We start from the raw sequence: 22,893 nt of genomic DNA, 5'->3' as shown, positions 1-22,893 counted from the left end.
ACAAGGCACGCCCTTCAGCCATCCAGAAATCGCCACCATAATTTTTTCTCCATGTAACTCAGATTGTTTTAAAGGCCTCATGAACATTTGAAGACTGAACAACACATTATCATTAAATGAAGATACCGTTTTGAGGAAAGAAAAAGTAACATTTGGATTAAAGTAACATTAGAGGGAGAGAAGGTGGAAACAAAAGTATGTGGAAAAGCACCTATGTGATGTGAATGAGTGCTAGAACATGGTAAGAGCAAATATGGGGGCCCCACCAGGTAAGGTGCATGTGCATGAGAGATACGAGTGTGTGGCAGGTGAGTTTTATGAGCGAAAAGGCGATGGCAGAGAAAAAGCAAAGCTGTGGGGAAGACAGATTTGTTATGATCAGGGATGAATTGGTTCCTTCGGACCAATCCTTGGGCAGTGAACTGAGTTGGGGGTAATTAGGCTGGCATTCAGAAAGAATATGACACTAATCACTGACAATGGGCCAAAGTTTGGGGGGTATTTCTAACCCAATTTGGCTTTGTGAGTGGACTGAATGCATGTGGAGAAGGAGAGAGTATGGTTCGCTGGTGTCTGCGCAAGGTGGAGTCGGTGTGAGAAACTGCATCAGCTCCGAGAGCCAAGAAGGAAAGGTAGGGGCCACTTTGGGTCATTCTAATGGGCCCAGGGCACATGTAGAAATAGGAGAGTATTTCTGACATCGTTGAGATGGTAGGTAGGTATGGGTGAGATCAGGTGGTGAAGACAGAAGGGAAGTCGGTGGAAAGGCAGCATATGACTCACGGGGAATTACACGAGTGTGTGAATGGTCACATACTAAATTAGAGTGTGAATGTCAGTTTGTTTGATATGTGAATGAAATGTGGTGAAGAGGTAGTGGCATCGAGTGTGGACACTGGATAGCTCAGACCAAAGTCGTATCATCTTAGTTAAAGCAATTTGACACCTGTTTAGACCTGGTCACGTTCAGGCATGCCATTTGTAAGAAGTTTGAGGAGAAGGCTGGGAAAAAGTGTTAAAATGTAATGAAGTTGGGAGCGTGGTGGTTCAGTGGTGAGAGAAGTCGTAAAGAGGAAAGGATATGGTGTCGACTCGCGCAGAAAGTTTTGAGAGGGGTGGGGGTTGTGGCAAATGTATATGCCAAGAGGGTATAAGTTAAGGAAATTGTGAAGCAAGCCATGAGGACCCAAGATAATGAGGTGATAAAGGATCACAGCATAGTGAAGAGGAATTAAAGAAGTACCAAGGGACAGAACCATGTGTTAAGCTAGTAAAATGGTTTTCCACCCCTCGGGTTGCAATTCGAAGTTGGGTTTTGTTGTTCATGAGGCGGTGAAGACTCAAATGTAGAAACCACCCACTTATTATGGCATGGATTTTATGGAGATGCAGAGTGAAAAAGTAAATTAAACTTAAAGAGTGCCACATCCGGATTTCAAACTGAACGCATGTGACAAGTATGTTAATCGGGGGTTAAATTTACTTATATTGATTATATTTGCTCATCATTATAAAAAGGTTTATTAACAAATACTGAGCTTGCAGTTTTGAATTGGTCAGTTTGCAAGATAACACCCTCCTTTACCCATTCCAGTGCATCACCTGATTGTTGAATGGGCTACTACAGTGACTTTTGTCAGAAACTTTAATGAGCCGGAAGACCTTTCCTTGGTCCACATATCTATCAGCTCTTTGATAGAGTTAATAACGTCATGCACCCTTCTCAAGTAGGGACAGGAAGATTGAGCTGATTGGCCCCTTTGATATCACGTCCACAATCATCACCACAAAAAAGTCCCCGCTTCCCACCAACCTCACCATTGCTGCCAAGACATTTTCTATGAAGATGATTTTTGACCTGGATGAACTAATATGGACGTGGGATTGACCCACTGCTATGAGTATTGCGACAAGATTTCTGCTACAAACTCTGATGAGCATGGCACTGCCCAATGCCATGATTTTTTTTTTTTGTGTGCATAGTCGAGGTTCGTGGAAGAGCAAGTACAAATGCTGAAAGGATCAGGTCATAACAAGATGCAAAAGGAGCAGTAGAGAGAGGAGGGGGGGTGAGAGGTGGTGGTGGTGGGGGGGGGGTAACGAGAGTAAAAAAGATCATGGTTTCGGATTGGAGAGAATATGAGATGGTGGTGGACTGCTGTCTTGAAGACCTAAAAGGGAGAATGAAATTGTAGACAATGTGGAACTCCAACCTTGACAGGGAGAGGAGATGAAAGGATTCCGTTGAGAGTCACGAGTTGGCTACGAGAGTGGAGTGAGTCAGTAAGCTATGTGTGGAGTTGGCCTTTGATGACACAGGTCGATAGTTTGGAGAGGAAGCCAAGATGCCAGACTGTAGCAAAAGAACGAGATATGTCTGGAGAGATGATCCTGATGTCAAGTCTGACATTGAGGGCCTCCATCCATTGTTGGGTGAGTAGAAGCAGCATGTCCAGGGTAGAGTGACCTGGTCTAAAACCAAATTGGTGATCTGATGAGGTTATTTAAGAAAAGGAAGGTTTTCATATAATCTGTGATGATGGATTCCATAACCTTGCTGATGATTGGAAGTAAGCTAATGGATCTGTCATTAAGGGGATCAGTTTTTGCACCGTTTTATGTAATGCAGTGATATTGGCTGATTTCCAAACAGATGGAAGATGACGTAGGGCAAATTATGGGTTGGAAAGGGCAGAAAGAGGATGTGCAAGACCAGCAGAGCAGATATTTAGGCCACGTGGGTTGATGCCATCCGATCCAGTTGCAGAGTCAGAGTCAAAGTTTGAAAGAACCTTCTCAAGTGCAAAAGACACAGAGTCCAGGAGCAGTTGGGTACACCAGGGAAGGATGGGTACCGAGAGTGAGGGGTTCGGTCCACAAGATTTGGAAGCAAACACAGAATTGAGGCATTCGGCCTTCTCATGAGTGAAGTCGGCTGTTATGCCATTTGAAGAGAATGAAAGGATGGAAGGTCGGCACACTCCACCAATCGAAAGTTTTCCCAGAGATTGAAAGAACTACTTTCATAACCCTTCAGAATCCATCAGGAAGTTCCATCCAATAAATCATATTCACTGAAGAACGACAGGACCATCGATAGAATTATATCATTTTACTACTCCAGCCTTTATAAAAACCGTGGCCATTAAAGAAGTAAGAGTCTTTGTAAAACTGCCGCAGACAATTCCTCATCTTTTAAGATTAATTATCCACAGGTAATTATGGTATTAAACAATCAACAGTTCCAAAAACAGCTTCTTATCCTCTGTAGAAACTTTTTCAATTCAACGATCTCATCACCCAACCACTACATAAAACACTCGGCCCAATGGGAAATTTAACATTCAAATAATTCATCAAATCTATTTACTGTTGAAACAATGGACACAAGGGAGACATAAAAATATAAACATTTCAATACCAAACAATGCAATTAACACGAGTTGCTTTTATACACAACACCATTATATGCACTGAACTTTGTAAACATCTAATTTTATTGTGAATTTAATGATTTTATTATAAATTTTATGATGAATTGTGAAATTAATTATTTTATTATGAAATTAATTTTGAATTAAGAATTTAATTCAATAATTTTATTATGAATTGAGTTCAAAGCCCCTGTTGGGCTGTTGAATTAACACCAGGTTAGGGTTAAGGTGGCTGACTTAAGATCCTGGGGGTCTTGAGTGGGTCTTGAGTTCAAGCCCCTGTTGGGCTGTTGAATTAACACCAGGTGAGGTTGACTCAGCCTGTCATCTTTATGAGGTTGGCAAAATGAGCACCAGCTTACTGGTAACAGGGGTACCTGCATCATTGGCACAGCTGTGTCCCCACCAAATGATGCAGCTAAGAAGCCACAGGCTGCATACAAATAAATAAAAAATTCACCTCATTTACATCTTCTATTCTATCCCCATTCTTCAAAATATTTATGAACATATGCTGCAAATCATTAGGAGGCTGGAAGAAGAGCATTGAGGTAGCATTTGTGCTTTTGACCTGTCTTTTAGTCGAAGTTAAATTCTCCAACAGGCTATAACCTCTTACTGCCGCAGTGCTTAACAGGCAGGGCAGAATGACGATGGGTGTGCTGCCATAAGATGGAGGGTAAGATGGGTGTCTCAACTTCTCATATTTGCTTGTGGACATATATCTCATAGAGGTTTTTCACAACAGTAGACCATTGTTTGCTGCAACCTGGCAAAATTCCTGTTCTCACCTACAAAGCGCGACACAGCCACGCTCCTCCCAATGATGCAAACCAGCAAACCCGTGCTACACACAAAATAATGATGGTCAATGTTAATCAGACTCAGTGGTGTAATGGTAAAGGTCATCTGCTGTGAGTCTGGGAGTTCGGCGGTTTGAACCCGACCTGACTGAGTCATACCAAACACTTAAAACTTAAAAAAGTACGTGTCGTTTCCTTGATTTATATTCAACATTGAAAAAGGACACAGCGTGGACAAACAACGATAGGTTGGTAAACTTTGCACAAGATTGTTGGGCTTACTGGCATCCTTCTTCTTTGAAGTTCCTTGCAAGGGAATTTATATAATAAACATGTTCCATGTGTACATATATGTGTTTGTAATGAATGTCTGCCATAAAGACTGCAGTGTCATGTGCAAGGTCACGTCAAGGGACATACCAATGGCCTTGCAAGGTAGTTCCACCACACTTTCTACCTCCCCAACTGTGTGTCCTTCTGGCTCTTGAATAAACACAGGTTGTTCTGGGGAGGCAGAGTGATACAATATTCATAAAAGATCAGGTCTCATTCAAGATTGCCTAAGGTCACTGTAAAGAGAGAAGATGGACGAACACAGAGTGAGGCACAAAAACTCACCGGTGATGGTGAGGTGAGCAAATGCAGAGGCTGAGGGCACCCGGCTTCCACGTAAAAGAGCCCGACATTCGTAAGACCCACCATGGACTGAAGTGAGAGTGGGGAGAGACAATCGACGGCCCCAGGATGAGACACCTTCCATAACTTTTCGACTTCCCCGCCACCATTCCAGGGTGAGAAGATCAATCGGGCTAAAGCAAGAATGTGATGGGAGGTGTGAGTTAGGGAAAGAAAGGTTTATGAAGACAGCAATTTAGAAAAACGATGATTCGAAGAAATGATGACAAACAGAAGAGAGATAATGAGAAAAATTGTGAGTAAAGGTTGCTGGAAATAGAAAGATGCTGATGAAAGATTAAAAAGGGTGTGTTGAGGATGTGCGAGTTGAATGAGGGATGCGCAAAGTGTGGTAGTGTGGTGAAAATTACAGTAAAGAAATGAAAGGCACATTGCACAAGGGATAAGTGCAATGTGAGAAAGAAGGTAAGAATGGGGGAAGTTAGGGTTGGGTTGGGGAAGGGTGGCAAGCGGACATTACACGGTCATATGTCATTGCACTGGGTCATAAGAGGGTTGTGGAGATTGGGATGACGGTGTGGAGGGACTTTTGGAATAAAAAGAATTGGTAACACTGATGGGGGAAGATGTGAAATTGAAAAGGCTCCAATGATCATTTAGGAGTGAGGAAAATATATCATGCAAAGACTTGTCATGCACCCAAGACACCAGGCAAAACCCCTTCGGCTCACAAATTAGTGGTTGTGTCAAGCCTGTTATTCAGGACTTCATGCAAAAAGTGACGGACATTAAGTGAAGGTGTGTTTGGGGTGAGATGGGCGGCATGATGTGTTCTGCAAGATCTTGAACTCCTTATGCCACTGAACAAACGAGCTGTCACGTCAAACAGGGTTACTGCCAGCAGCACAAGCTGTGGAGCCCAGGTCGAATAACTCCTCACTGACCTCAAGCTACTTTGTGCATCACAAGCAGCTGGTTTGGAATGGAAGGATCATGTGTTTATCTGTACATGTGCAATGACCTCTGTGCCATCTTGTTTTTTCACCCACCGCTCTCTTATTCATAATTATCTCTCATTTGCACACCATCACTGCTCCCACAACAGGGAAGCTTTCCTGCCAGGCTTGGCCTAATTTTCGATGGGTGACTGGCTCTTTGCCCCTGTCTTAATTAGATGGCTGTTTTTCACAACCCCATTCATCCTGACTTTCACCCTCCAGTTCCTCATTACTTTTCAAATGGTTATTTTCTCAGTGAGTGAGTGAGTGAGTGAGTTAGTGAGTGAATGGTTATAATGTATACATTAAAACACATATTCACAGTGCCTTCAGAAGGTATTCACACCCCTCGACTTTTGTCAAATTTTGCTGTGTTACAGCATGAATATAAAAAAGATTTGATTTAAAATTTTTGTTTCCGATCGACACAAAATACCCCACAATGATAAAATGAAAACATGTTTTTAGAAATTTTTACAAATTAATTAAAAATGAAAAGCTGAAATGTCTCGAGTCAAAAGTGATCAGCCCCCTTAATATGACACTCCAAATTGAGCTCAAAGTACTCATCCCCCTCCAATTTTCAAATTTTGATGCCACCTGAGCTGATTACCTTTGCCACTGAAGGTGAAGGAGGTTATGTTTTCAGCCCTTCCTGTTTTTTACTTACGAAATCTAAAGATTTCGTAAGTATATTGATGACTTCCGTCCTCTGTTTGTGTGTGTGTTTGTGTGTTTGTAGGCACGATAACTCGAGAATGGAAGAAGCTACCAATGTCAAATTACACCACGTGATTCAGGAGGGTGATGGCTAGCGCTGATTAGATTTTGGACAAAATCGGTCAACGGTCAAGGTCACAGTGAGGTCAAATATTCGATTTTGATGGTTTGGTACAGAATCATCGTAGAAACTTCTGGTTTGCATTGCTACCTTCTCTAGAGACAGCTTTTCTTAGACAAGGTCAGAGGTCAAGTTGACGATTTCGTAAGTACCAGTCTATGACTGCTTGTTACTTATGAAATCTAAAGATTTTGTAAGTATATTGATGACTTCCGTCCTTTGTTTATGTGTTTGTGTGTTTGTTTGTTGGCACGATAACTCGAGAACGGAGAAGCTACCAATGTCAAATTACACTATGTGATTCAGGAGGGTGATGGCTGGTGTTAATTAGATTTTGGTCAAAATCGGTCAAAGGTCAAGGTCACAGTGAGGTCAAACATAATTCCGTAAATTCATGTGGAGAAATGGAGTATTTTTGCTTCGGCCGACGTTACGAGTTTGTTTTAACTTCAATTTTAATTTTGTCTTCGGTTTTTAGCGATCGCTTAGGACGCTTAACACCCGGTTGTCGAAATTCTGGTAAAAATCGGATGTTTTGGAGACGTTTTAAAATTGTATTAAAAATATTTCACTCGCCGCATCACGGCTCATCACGTGGTTCAGTGCGCTCGAGCAGACGCGTCGTTGAGTCACATAAAGATTTTGTGTGTGTGCGCTGACGGTGTTTTCGATAAAGATGGTGTTTAAAAGTCATTTTTTTAATCCCAATAAAGGTTATTGTCGCATGCCTGACTCGCTAAGTCATCGGATTATGTAAAGATTGTTGGTGGATGGCCGAATATTACGGTTTTGTGACTTTGATAAAATAATATTAAATAATTGCATGGAGAAATGGAGATTTTTGCTTCGATCGACATTACGATTTTTGATGGTTTGGTACAGAATTATCGTAGAAACTTCTGGTTTGCTTCGCTACCTTCTCGAGAGACAGCTTTTATTAGACAAGGTCAGAGGTCAAGTTGACGATTTCCTCAGTACCAGTCTATGACTGCTTGTTTGTCTGTTTATTTGTGTGCAAGATATCTCAAAAAGTTTTGGACAGATTCGGATGAAACTTCGTGGACAGGTTGGGTGTGTGGCAAAGATGAATTGATTCGATGTTGGTGAAGATCTGAATCGGAATCTGGATCTGGATATGAGAATTATTTAATTTAAAAGTGATTTTTCACTATGGACAGATTGGGCCAAAAATGATATATAGCATGATGTTTCAAAAATGTAATTGGCCCGATATGTTCTCATGGATCAGGCATTGGCAAAAACCCCAAAAATTTGCATGGCGGAGGTATACGCTCTAACAAATGCCCTCCTAGTTGCATGATGCTGTCAAATCAAACTATATATATATATATATATATATATATATATATATATATATATATATATATATATATATATATATATATATATATATATATATATATATATATATATATAGCCTTCACAAACTACTCCAAAATGAAAAGCTAAAAATATGTAGACAAAATGTGAATAAGTCAGTTTAACAGAGAAAATCAGATGATTCTCCGTTTCATAATTATTTAAACCCTTTCCTAAATGAACCATACATCACTTCAGGAGCAAAGTATTTGCTTGAAAAACCACAAATAAGTGTAATAGGTTTCATCTGTAGGTAATCAGTGCTTTAACTTAAAATTTAAGCTTCCCCACTTATCAAAGGAGTTTTAAGGTCCAACTCACTTGGTTAACAAACAAGGCAAACATGAAGACCAAGGAGCTTTCCAAAGAAGTCAGACATAAAGTGGTGGAGAAGCACTGTTCAGGAGAGGGTTATAAGAAGATTTCAGTCACTTATTATCCCTTTGAGGATGGTAAAATACATCATTAAGAAGTGTAAGACATACCACCCAGACTCCATCCAGATCAGGTCATTCATCCAAACTCAGCAACCGGGCAAGCAGGAAAATGGTTCAGGATGTCACTATAAATCCAACAATGACTGAAAGATCTTCAAGGCTCTCTGTCTGAGATGGTGAGTTAGTGTTCATCAATCAACAATATCCTGTTCCCTTCACAAAGCTGGCCTCTATGATCAGATTGTAAGAAAGAAGCCATGATTGAAAAAGACATCTAAAAGTTTGTAGGGAGTTTGTGAAAAAGCTTCATAATAAAACTGCAGGCAGGTGGCGAAAGCTTTTGTGGTCAAACAAGACAAAAATTGAACTTATTTGTATAAATTCAAAGCGTTACATATGGCGCAAGCCTAACACTGCACATTATCAAGTCAACACCATCCCCACTGTCAAGCATGGTGGTGGCAGCATCATGTTTATGAGGCTGCTTATCATCAGCAGTGACTGGAAAGCTTGTCAGGATAGAAGGGACAATGGACAGTCCAGAGTACAGGAGAACCCTTGATGAAAACCTGCTTGAGTCAGCCATGAATCTGAAACTGGTAGGAGATTCACATTTCAGCAGGACAATGATCCAAAGCACGAAGATAAATCCACACTGGAGTGGCTGAATAAGAACAAAATACATGTTCTTAAGTGGCCTCGTCAAAGTCCTGACTTGAACTCAATTGGACATTAATGGCGAGACTTGAAGTTTGCAGTCCATCGACGATTCCCATCAGACTTGGCAGAACTAGAGCAATTTTCACATGAAGGAGTAAAGATGTCACCATCTCTCTGTGCAAAGCTGGTAGAGACCTACTCTTAAAGTCTCATAGCACTCATCGCTGTAAAAGGTGTTTCCACCAAGTACTGACCTCAGGGGCTGAATACTTTTACAACCAGTGAATTTTGATTTGTACATGTTTTTTGCACGTAATCCTGACATGTAACCTGCTTCGGCTGTAACAGTATTTGTTTGATCTCTTCAGTTATGAATGAAAAAGTTCATTTGGAAAATTTGTCTTGATGTAATTTGCAATTCATCTCAATGTGGCATTATTGGTCAGGGGTAAAAACTTTTGCAGGCCACTGTATGGTGATTTATATTGTCACCATGAAAATTGGCTGGGTGTTGTTGGTACCTCTCTCACCAGCCATTGCACTTGAGGAAAGGACTTCTGTGACTCCATGAGTAGTGTCAAAAGGGAGGGTTTGATGCAGTAATGTGTCCCATTTCTCAAAAGTCACAATATTCACTCGCTTACGCTCACTCATATTTCTCGTTTTCAAACTGGAACACATTGCTTCGTCAAACACCTCCCTTTCGACATTACTCCCCTGCGGGGGGCTGGGGCTTTAACCACATTGAGACCACATGGCTGAGGATGAGAGAAGTGATGTGCTGTATGTCGTACTTCCATTTCTGCTGCACTCCGGTGCGAAATGTAAAAAAATATTTCCACGTAAAAAAATATGTAAACTTAAAAATTAGGAGGCGTAAATAGAAAAGCCTTCGATATTTTGTCTATTGAGTTAAGTCGAAAAGACGTAAATAGAATGAGTTTAAATGGAGGACCAAGTATACATATATGTGTGTGTGTGTGTGTGTATGTGTATATATATATATATATATATATATATATATATATATATATATATATATATATATATATATATATATATATATATATATATATATATATATATATATATATATATATATATATATATATATATATATACATATATATATATATATATATATATATACATATATATACATATACACACATATACATATATATACACACATATACATATATATACACACATATACATATATATACATATATATATATATATACACACATATATATATATATATATACACACATATATATATATATATATACACACATATATATATATATATATACACACATATATATATATATATATATATATATATATATATATACACACATATATATATATATATATATATATATATATACACACATATATATATATATATATATATATATATATACACACATATATATATATATATATATATATATATATATATATATATATATATATATATATATATACACACACATATACATATATATATACACACACATACACATATACATATATATATACACACACATATACATATACATATATATATACACACACATATACATATACATATATATATACACACACATATACATATATATATACACACATATATATATATATATATATATATATATATATATATATATATATACACACATATATATATATATATATATATATATATATATATATATATATATATATATATATATATATATATATATATATATATATATACATATATATATATATATATATATATATATATATATACACATGTGCTTAAATCAAGAAGGGCACTCGGTAGAGTGCGTACCATCACCCCATCATGCCTGATCCACGAGAACATATCTGTCCCAATATATTTTTGAGATATTGTGTGATATATTTCGTTTTCGAGCAGAATCTTTCAGTGGTGAAGAATCACTGTAAAATTCTAGTATTTGGATCTGGATTCAGATTTTCACCAAAATTGAATTAGCTCTTCCTTGTCACACTCCCAACCTATGCACCAAATTTCATCCGAATCTGTCCACAACTTTTTGAGATATTCTGCTATATATCGGTTTAGCCCCATCTCTCAATGGTGAAGAATCAATGAAAAAATTATCATATCCGGATCCGGATCTTCACCAGAATTGAATCATTTCTTCCTTGTCATACACCCAACATGTCCACCAATGTTCATACGAATCAGTCCAGAAGTTTTTGAGATATCCTGTACACAAACAAACAAACAAGCAGTCATAGACTGGTACTTACGAAATCGTCAACTTGACCTGTCACCTTATCTAATAAAAGCTGTCTCTAGAGAAGGTAGCGACGCAAACCACAAGTTTCTACGATGATTCTGTACCAAACCTCTCATAAAACATCCGATTTTTACCAGAATTTCGACAACCGAGTGTTAAGCATACTTAACTGTTACCAAAATTGAAGACAGGATTGAAATTGACTTTAAAACGAGCGCGTAATGCCATGTGTTACAATCCCCCTCATTAGCATAATCTTCAGTTCAGCCTCAGATGCGACACCCGACAGAAATCTCATAAAACATCCGATTTTTACCAGAATTTCGACAACCGAGTATTAAGCATACTTAACCGTTACCAAAAGTGAAGACAGGATTGAAATTGACTTACAAAAAATACCCCCGAGCGGGAGTGCTGGTCATCTCTGCCAGAGGTCGAAAGTAAGTAACTCTGTGCCAGACTGGAATAGGGGCAGTTCCTAAAGTACGTACGCTCTACTTCCAGGTTTCAAATCCACCCACCCCCTCTGTATGTGGGCTCGTGACTAACCACCCACCCCCCTCTGAATGTAGGCTAGTGACCACCCACCCACCCCCCTCTGTATGTAGGCTAGTGACCACCCACCCCCCTCTGTATGCAGGCTGGTGACCACCCACCCACCCCCTCATACATCACTAATCACTTGCAAAGCCAGCAGTTCCTTATGAACCGATGTTTGTAAGTCATGACGATGCAGTCCCTTGCGGTGTAATTTACCTTTTTCTTTTAATATCACAGCACGTCATTTCTGAAAATAAAAGTACAAATTGACATTCAAGATAATGTTAATGTCATAAATGAAAGCAAGTGTGCATATAAACTTGTGTTCCATTGTTTTTGTTAAATCTGACAAAAGCTTCAAATATAATATTTGTCTCGGAGAGTTCCGGTTCTTAATTTAATACTTTTTTTTTGTATTTACTTTATGAACGGCCCGCACGGGGAATCAGAGTGAAGTTTGAAGGGCTATAAAATCGCAACGAGAGCAAATTTCAAAAAAATGGTTTGAGTTGTTCTAGATAATTGTCCAGAGTATCTGAATCACTAATAACATTTGATCTCTCTTGATAAATGAGGGAGGAGATACGATTTGAAATCGATGATTTTCGTAACTTTGACAGCCTCGTGACGTTGACCTCGACGTTGGACAACCTTGAAAGTTATATCGTTGTGCATGTCTCATCGACCTCTATCCATTCCACTATTGGTTATTTGTCTCCACTCGTTTTGATTGTGGACGGACGGACGGACGTACGGACAGACTTCGAGACTGTTATTATTAGGTCATCTCTACTGAGATGATAGAGATGACCTAACGAGCGTGTAATGCCGTGTGTTACAATCCCCCTCATTAACATAATCTTCAGTTCAGCCTCAGATACGACACCCGACATAAATACTCATAAAACATCCCATTTTTACCAGAATTTCGACAAACGAGTGTTAAGCATACTTGACCGTTACCAAAAGTGAAAACAGAATTGCGATCCGAGTTAAAACGAACTCGTAACATCGACCTAAGCAAAAATCTCCATTTCTCCACGCAATTATTTAATATTATTTTATCAAAGTCACAAAACCGTAATATTCGGCCATCCACCAACAATCTTTACATAATCCGACGGCTTAGCGAGTCAGGCATGTGACGATAACGTTTATTGGGATAAAAAAAATGACTTTTAAACACCATCTTTATCGAAAACACCATCCGCGCGCACACGGAAAACCTTTACATGACTCAACGACGCATCTGCTCAAGCGCGCTGCACCACGTGACGAGCCGTGATGCGGCGAGTGAAATTTTTTTTATACAATCTTAAAACGTCTCCAAACCATCCGATTTTTACCAGAATTTTGACAACCCAGTTTTAAGCGTCCTAAGCGATCGCAAAAACCGAAGACAAAATTAAAATTGAAGTTAAAACGAACTCGTAACGTCGACCAAAGCAAAAATACTCCATTTCTCCACATGAATTTACGGAATTCTGTTTGACCTCACTGTGACCTTGACGTTTGACCGATTTTGACCAAAATCTAATCAGCGCTAGCCATCACCCTCCTGAATCGCGTGGGGGTAATTTGACATTGGTAGCTTCTTCCGTTCTCGAGTTATCGTGCCTACAAACAAACACACAAACAAACAAACAAGCAGTCATAGACTGGTACTTACGAAATCGTCAACTTGACCTCTGACGTTGTCGAATAAAAGCTGTCTCTAGAGAAGGTAGTGATGCAAACCAGAAGTTTCTACGATGATTCTGCACCAAACCATCAAAAATCCAATGTTTGACCTCACTGTGACCTTGACCTTTGAGCGATTTTGACCAAAATCTAATCAGCACTAGCCATCACCATCCTGAATCACATGGTGTAATTTGACATTGGTAGCTTCTTCCGTTCTCGAGTTATCGTGCCTACAAACAAACAAACACACACAAACAAACACAGAGGACGGAAGTCATCAATATACTTACGAAATCTTTAGATTTCGTAAGTAACAAGCAGTCATAGACTGGTACTTACGAAATCATCAACTAGACCTCTGACCTTGTCTAATACAAGCTGTCTCGAGAGAAGGTAGCGACGCAAAGCAGAAGTTTTTAGGATGATTCTGTACCAAACTATCAAAAATCGAATGTTTGACCTCACTGTGACCTTCACCTTTGACCGATTTTGACCAAAATCTAATCAGTGCCAGCCATCACCCTCCTGAATCACTTGGTGTAATTTGACATTGGTAGCTTCTTCCGTTCTCGAGTTATCGTGCCTACAAGCAAACACACAAACATACACAGAAACAAACACACAAACAGAGGATGGAAGTCATCAATATACTTACGAAATCTTTAGATTTCGTAAGTAACAAAGACAGAAAGGGGTGAAAACATAACCTCCTTCACCTTTGGTAGCATGGGTAAAAATACAGTTCACAATGCTCTATATGGATCCGATGTCATGTTTAATTGTCGGTATTTATGGAGTGCAGTCACACAAAACAAATACTGCAGATATTATTTGACTCTCATTGTCCCCGATCTCTGCTGACCGGGCATTGGCCACACACTCGAGGGTGGCCCCTTCTGTGCCGAAGCGCACACTCATGTTTCTGGGAGCCACCACAATCTCTGGAGCAACAGGGTCTGCTGGACTTGAGGCATCTGAGGAGGCAGGTGGATGGAATGGAAAGACAATCGAGCAATTCGGTCTAAATTTGATTGATCAAATGAATAATCATTATGATTACATCAAAAGCAATGTGTTGTATTTACTGAGATCCAAGAGCAAGGCATTCACTTATATAGTTTCCAAATGAAGTGAATTAACAAAATGACGAAAATAAGTAGCACAATGTGTGGTGATGTTATGCAATCGATGTTTGCAATTCTGAACCATTTTATGTCTTTCACTAAATGCTTGGGTGAATTGTTGAATTTTTCTTGATATTTCTGATCAGTGAAGGCAACTCGAGCATTCTTTAATTGTCATATCGAGTCAATGAATGTATGTGCATATGATGGTGAGTGAGTGAGTGAGTGAGTGAGTGAGTGAGTAAGGCTAACCCTCGACATCCAACTCCAATTCTTGGCTAGTTTTGTTCTCTCCATTTCTTTCATTCACAGCCTGCACTCGGTACCGCCCAGCATCAGCGGCCGCCGTTGCCAGGACAACCAGCTGGTTCTCCATAGTAACAGCACTGTGGAGGGAGAAGGGAGGGGTCTCTGTACCTTCTTGTGAAGATCTGGGATGAGAGGTTTCGTAACATAGTCAAAGAAATAGAATCACGTGACTCCCTTATATTGAAGGTCTCCTTTCCTATCCTCAAAAAGTGTGCTCTTTCTTTCAGAAAGTCACTGTCAACCTCTGAGTTCGTTTATGAATCCACCAAAGATTTATGTTTCATAAAGCAACAATGTTTTTTGTCATCCAAGGTACCACTAGATAATGTAACTCAGTTACTAGAGGTATGCAATTTTCTGTGATAGGCATTTTCACCAAACAGCTGCAAGTATGCGATGAATTTCAATAAATTCAACTCCCTCTCTCATCAAAAACTGCTATTTTTCATTGCCTTCATCGGACACTGTTTGTACCAGTTGTATTGGTGATTGCACATGTTGGTGCAACGGGAGGACATTCAGGATCCACATGCTCCAGATGTGCCAAGTTGAGAGATAATACATTGTCTTTATCTGTAACTGTAACTATTAACAGTCGTATAACTTCAGATTGACCGACCTGTTTAGCATTCCGATCTGGACTGATGGCTTAAGATGTTGGGATTCTGGGTTTATATGGACCTCACATACTAACTACGATATTGGTAATTCTGAGAAAAGTAGAATGATATCTTCTTGGTCTTTGTCCTGCATGTGAACTAGTTTTTCTCACTACATTGAAGCTTGCATTTATTTGCAACGATTAATTTTTTAATCATAATTGTATTTTTGTTTTTTTTCACACGTTCACCTTATACGGAATTGCCAACTCATTTTTGATCATTTTGAATTTATGTGAAAGTGAATGAACGAAACGACCTATGACAAATAACTCTGGGCTTTAATAAATGACAGCCAATAAGAGAAAACGAGGTCACTGACGAAGGTCTAAGTATCAGCCGCACCGCACTTTCCATGGTGGTTAACCATATACATTTATAGGTTTCAGTTGACAAAATGTTTGTTTAACTTGTCTGCTGACAGGGCGCGACACTAGCCTTCACGAGCATTCGTATTCCATTTTATGAAACGACTGTCTGATAGGATCGGGCAGAGGTACTCACTAGCCTTTCAGCTGCCTCGTATGGGTTCGATTCTCGACACGACAATAAACAGTTAGATTGGTGCTTCGCAAGCAGAGTGTTGCATCAAACAGTGTGCAGTCCGTTGGGTAGGCCATTACACTGCATACTAGTCTGCTGGATAAGCTGTTGGACATTAAAGATGCCATGATGTCTTTTGAAAAGAGTAGGCTCTACCATTGCCAAAAGCACCCTGGCCAAATTCAAATTCCTGGCCTAACTAGCTTTACAAAGTCTAACCCCTGAGTTGATGCTCTCTCCTTCCCTTCCCATCACCAACTATGCACAAATGCCCCATTGCAGGGCCTAAAACATGGCTGTGATAAGTAAATATACAAGCTGTTTCAAAAGTCCTGAATCAAAGGAAATATTTTAAATTCCTTTTTTGAAACGATGCCTTTCAGGTGGATAGGACGTTGTGGACCAATATAATGGCTCCCATGTCATCCAGATTGAGCGCCACTTGACTTTTTTGGGGGGGGGCTTATATGGTATAAGCCAAAATCCCATGGTACGTGGTCCCATGGTATAAGCCAAAATCAGTGGCTTATACCATGGGACCACGTACTATTGAAGATATAAAGAATAAAATAAATAAAAAAATGTGCTAAAATTCATGTGTAAATGTTAAGAAACGTTCAAAGAAACCTACATACAAGAATTTTTTATGTGTATGCATGTAAGTGGCTTGCAATTTGAGCAATCTTACTATAATGGAACAAACGTGGATGTCACAGAACTCCACAATTGACATGTGGTGGAAATAGCGCCACCTTTGGTGGTAGCCAGTATGACAAATCATCTTAATAAATGTTATGACAGATTATAGAGTGTGAGAATATAAGACCCGTCGCTTCGCTGATGGAAATAACAATCTTTGCTGTGATGGCGAATCAATAGGGCAAGAAGAAAATGCATTCCTGCGAGTGCGGGAAGAACCAGCTTCGCAAGTTAGTGTTTGCAGTTTCGCCACGTGTGCCGGTGTACCCATTAAAAAAAAATTCATCACAAACCTTCCCGGGAGTTCCCTGAATCCACCGTAGTTCGATTTATTGAAATCCGTTAATCCGTTCTCAAATTATAACACAACAGACAAACAGACAGGCCAATATATATATACATATACATGATATGTTGTGATCAATAAAATTTATTTCAAAATTTACAGAAATTATATTTGCAAGAGTGTTCCGAAGCACATTGCCCACCAAAGGTGTGCCCAGAAGTGTACTCTCGCCCTCCGGGTGCCCGCTCATTATTAAAATACATTTTTGTAAAATAAATATCCCTGTGATTTCAGCCTTTTGAAACACCCTGTATCATGAGGAATATTGATATGAATAACAGCATGTCGTGTTTTGCTATACGTTGCCCGATATAAAAAGGTGTGAAAGTTTAAAATTCACGGTTCTCCATCGTATTGGTTATGGTGCTGTCAGTTAGTGCACTACAACATGGTGTACAATAGATGCTGTGTGAAAATGTGTCACAGCAAGTCATACATGCGAGCTGAAGGAGATATTTTCTGGCCTTCATGGAACCATGTAACTTGTGGCTGTGGGTAGCTCGGAATGTGTGGTGGAGTCAGCACCGCTGCCTGACCTTGCCACACGCCCTGCCGCCGCCTACCACCATCAAAGTTGCCCATATCTGCACATGTGGGAGAAAGAGGAACCAAAACAAAATGGAGGACAAAAACCAGCTGCATTTGTACACACCTCTGCTTTTAAGATGCACTTATTATTATTATTATTGTTATTATTATTATTTTTATTATTTCGTAGGCATCTTGTGGCTCCTGGCTTCATCATTGCTGGGAGCACAGCTGTGTTGCTGATGTAGTGCCCCCTGTTACCAGTAAGCTGGTATTCATTTTGCCCACCTCAGAAGGATGACAGGCTGAGATAACCCACCTGGTGCTATTTAACAGCACACTAGGGACTCAAACTCAAGATCCCAAGATCTTAAGCCAGCCACCTTAACCGTTATGCTAACACCAGGCTTTCAAGATGCATTGTAGTAAGATTAATGCAGCAGTAGATTTATAAATCAATGATTACAAATTTTGAAATAACTCCCGACACAAGTCATGGTAAAACTTTTGCTTTCATCTTTTGATAATTATGTAACCTTGAAAGCATTGAGTAAAAATTGACCAAATGAATGAGTGAGCAAATAAGTGATGTCATAAATCGAACTCACATGCAACATGGATCTCTGTTGGTCTCTGCATAAGTGCTCCTGCACGATTCCGGACCACACATTGATATGAGCCTGCATGGGAGCGATCCAGCGACGGAATAACAAACCTGCAGTAAATAAGGAGGGGGAATGTTTGAATGATGTGGATGCAGAATATTTGATCTTTATTGCCTTTTTCCATTTTCTCAGACTACACAACTCTGTGTCAAACACCATTGTGTTTTACAACAAATACCTACAAGGTTACCTTCATGTAATAGGATTTTATAATAAACTGGCAGGGGTACCTGCATTGCCTGGTGCTGTTCTATCATGTTGGCATTTTGAAGAAATCAATAATTTTTTTTTTGTGGTTGGCCTAAAACACTTCCCTGCATGTACCCACTAAGGAATGGGGTCAGGGATCATTTAACATGAATTTTTCCATAGCAACAAAGATTTAAGCATGAAAGAGCGATTAAATGTTATTTGTGGTCCCAAACACTCCCCGACACTCACTGTTGAACCACTGAAAGTTTGACGAAGATCCATTCAGCCATCTCTGATTTTTTTTTTTAAAGGCGACCCACACAGAGACAGACAGATGAACATCTCTCTTATAGTAGAGATTTTAAAAAGTTTATGAATGAAAAGCCTTAAAAGAGTGAAAATTGTGTTAAAAATATTCGGGAGAAAAACTTGTATTTTTAGGGAAATTCTGATTCCAATGTATCATATTCTTTGACAGAGCATCAGTGCTGCCAAAGCAGTTTCTTGGCAAGGATTATCTTGGGTGGTTTGCCATTGTGTTCTCAGCAGTAGTCAAGGCAGTAATTTGGAATTTAGTCATGATAGATCGTGTACTCATTATGAAAGACACCATGGGATCTTTAATGTCCACCAACTAATGCCAGCACACACGAAGCCAGTTTAGTGTCCGTCCGAGGAACGGCACACACCTTGATGAATCGCCCTGCCTGTGAAACCCCGGGACGACAGTTTATAGCTAGAGTGAGATTCAAACCCAGGCTTGACAGCTTAGAGGCAAGCATGCGTACCTCTAGGCTATGCTGCCAGCCCTTTGGGATATTAAGAGAGGGAAATTATGACAACTGACATAACAATCTATAAACTGCATGAAACCATAATTAATCCACACCTACTCGTCATCAGGCTATTTCATGATTTCTCAAATTTCAACCCACGTGTTTTCAAAATAAAGACTCATGGTACAAGCGTTAAAAAAAAACATCACCACAAGTGTTTCCCATTACACAAAGTTGTTTTGCGATTGAAATTTCAGAAGAATATGATGGACATCAACAAAAAAAACAAAATGCAGAGATGAGATGTTATGTCATGGAATACGTAGTATTATGTTGGCGATTCAAGAAAATGTTCTAGTGAAGCAAAATGAATAATGGCACACTCAAACCAGAGAGAGCATTTGGTGTTGGCCATAATACCAGCCCATAGGCTTAATTTTTTTTTAAAGGTACCATGGGATTGTTAACATCTAAAAAGTGCAAGCGGATAGGAGGGATGGCTAAATGTTATCTGTAAACTCGATGGACAGGGATAATGGAATATAAGGATGCCTAGGCTGCTTTAACATTCCCTCTAAAAGAGAGTGTGCCCCATGACACAAATGCTCCACTCACAAAATGAGTCTTCTAACTGGACGTGAAACCTGAAATCGTTCAAATCGGAGGTTAGCACACGATGAGGAACCGCTAACCTGTTGTAAACTGGTGCATGGCAGAATGAAATACATCAAATAATTATATATATATATATATATATATATATATATATATATATATATATATATATATATATATATATATATACATAATATACAGTATATGTACTTTGAGACTTTGAGGTTGAGCAAATATCTTGTCAACGAACAATTGCTGTACTTATTCGCATGAATGCTATCTTGGGAACAGCAACATTCGCCATAATTGCAGGATCTCAATGGAAGTGTGGCCACTCATAATAAACCACTGCTGAGAAAAGGTAACCAAATCAAGGCTGAAATTAGGTCGTCGGCATGTGGTGCGTACGGATGATTCCACTTGGAATTGTTTGGTAACATTCGAGGTCTGTTTGTTCGACGATAGAGTGGAGAACATTTTCATAATGAACACACCTTTAGAGTGAAGCATGGGAGAGGATGAGTGCAGGTTTGAAGCTCAATCACGGTAAACGGTGTTGGTGGTGAGCTAGACACAATTGATGGCATCGTGACTGCTGACAAGTACAGGACGATTCTGATCCGACATGCCTTTCTCTCATGAGCAAAACTCATCAGGTGTGGAATCATTTTCCAGCAAGACTCTCCCTTACAAAATTCCATGACTTCTCACAAATGTTGTCAAATGAGATCTTTAACCATTGTTAGAGCAACAAAGCGCACAATGAAGAACTTTTGGATTAACGCTTTTGTCTCTCCAGTGAAGATGAATGCCAAAGAGTGCTTTCTGACAGTGAAGCTGATATCAACGTTTGCAAATCCATGTAACCATCATTGCACACCACCCAAATTGAATGGCAGGCCATGTTAATGGCCTGTGAAGACTTATTCCAGTCAATCATCGATGGCCACTTATAATGATTATGGACATGCAAGGTATGATATTATTCGTGTTCTGCGCTTCTGCCCGAAAGCAGGTCCAGCACTGCCAAAGCAGTTTATTGACAAAGGTTGTGCTGCGTGATTTGCCGTTGCCTCCCAGTGGTAGTTATGGTAGCAATCTGGAATCTGGCCATGGTGCAGGTGACAGCTCACCTTCTCTTCCTAAAAGGACAACGTTGGCTCTTTAACGTCCACCAACTAATGCCGGCAGATGAAACGTCCAGTTTAACATCCATCCACGGTGTGGCACACATTGATGAATCACTCTGTCTGTGAAACACCGGGATGACAGTTTATAGCTGGGTCGGGATTCAAACCCATACTAAACAGCTTAGAGGTGAGTGTGCACTCCTCTAAGCCATCCTACCAGCCCTGGACATTTGGCGTTAACTAAAACTGAATGAAAACACATGTAGGAAGTGGATGCACTGGCAGTTCGAAAAGCAGCTCACAAGGCTTTTTTCAATTCATTTATGGCACCAGGGGGCACCAGGACACAGGATGCAGACAGGTTTCAATTATTCAGCCTTTTGACGGTTTGTAAATGGTCATTTCTGTCAGGCAGGTTCTGTCCTTTTCAGCACCAGAATCCGTCTCCACTCTACAGGTCACATGTAGGCACTGCTGATGTGATATTCCAGTGCATACCAACACAGATGGTGAGGTCATGGCAGGCAGAATCTTGTCTGAACTGCCGGCTCAACGAGCATGCAATTAGCTCAGCAAACCGCCTGTTAATTATGCCCAGTTCCAGTGTATTAATTGCTCCTGGAATAAGGGGAAAAAAGATACATTAATGAAAGGGAGAATAATTTCTGAGCCCGAGTTGGCTCCGACTAATTGTCTCTGACTTGGCAATCATTCACAAGGGGTGAGGGATGTGGTATGTTTGAGGAGAGGTGCAGGAAGTGTACACAAGCCAACCGCATGATGCTTTAAAAGTCCAGCAGAAGCAATTTCCCTGACAATTTTTCGAGGCAATTATGTGAAAGCATGGGGGAGAAAAATCCCAATCAGTTCAAGAGTTTGAGAAATGGGGGTGATAACAGGCAAGTGACCCAGTGCAGATGGGAAGAGTAATGAGGAAGCAGAACAGACTGGGCTCAGTCAAAAAAGAATGCTGGAGGGTCAGTTAGTGCATCAGTGAACGTCTTGTAATTTCTAGGAGAGAATGACAAGGGTATGCGAAAGCAATGCCTTAATAAGCTAACTTCGCCGTCCATTGTGAGGTGTTAGAGATCATCAACCTCGATGGAACTTATTGCAATTAGGTATTTGGTGAAGGTTCTGGAGCAGATGGGATTCCACAGAACAGGACAAGTGAGTACAATTAAAGATTGCTTTGCCGTTCTTACCGAACATATGCATTTCAGTGGGGAGAGAGAGAGAGAGAGGGAGAGCAAAACGTGGAAAGTTATACGACAATGGGGATTAATGTGGGAATTGGGAGCATGGTGTGAGGAGGGACAAACGAGCTGCTTGAAATGGCACATTTTTATATCTCTTGTAAGACCGAAAAGGAAGTAGCAGAATACCTGAGTTGGTAATTCATTAGGGCTGGGTGTTAGGTTAAGAGGGATTTATTGTCACAGTACAGAACACTGAGTCACAGGTTTGGATTTTGGGGATAATAAGGCAGGAAAAGCTATCCTACAACTGCCTGTTCAATGCCTGAGACACCAAACAGTTAATTGTTCATTTATCATCAAGATGGCTCTCCAAAAGGAGAAAAACAAAAAAAATAAACAAAGAAAAAAGCATTA

The 22,893-nt window shown here is 39.8% G+C and overlaps 1 protein-coding gene across 2 annotated transcripts in view; it reads right to left on the bottom strand.

Annotated features, from left to right (window-relative positions):
• Positions 1–22,893, bottom strand: part of LOC147024664 (protein sidekick-2-like) — a 656,949-nt gene that overhangs the window by 286,446 nt on the left and 347,610 nt on the right. For both annotated transcript variants that reach the window (XM_085884787.1, XM_085884788.1), the window contains exons 3-8: positions 18,511–18,617; positions 17,811–17,958; positions 15,071–15,204; positions 14,557–14,668; positions 4,856–5,046; positions 4,658–4,741 (exon numbers count right to left, since the gene is read on the bottom strand). In XM_085884787.1, the coding sequence (XP_085740913.1) occupies positions 4,658–4,741; positions 4,856–5,046; positions 14,557–14,668; positions 15,071–15,204; positions 17,811–17,958; positions 18,511–18,617 (776 nt within the window). The remainder of the gene's footprint in view (positions 1–4,657; positions 4,742–4,855; positions 5,047–14,556; positions 14,669–15,070; positions 15,205–17,810; positions 17,959–18,510; positions 18,618–22,893) is intronic.

Source organism: Eptatretus burgeri, chromosome 6 (genome assembly GCF_056783735.1).
Source record: "Eptatretus burgeri isolate ZD-2024b chromosome 6, Ebu_testis_v1, whole genome shotgun sequence".
Taxonomy (NCBI): domain Eukaryota; kingdom Metazoa; phylum Chordata; class Myxini; order Myxiniformes; family Myxinidae; genus Eptatretus; species Eptatretus burgeri.
The sequence above is the reverse complement of the archived record's forward strand: the minus strand, read 5'-3'. Positions and strand labels throughout refer to the sequence as shown.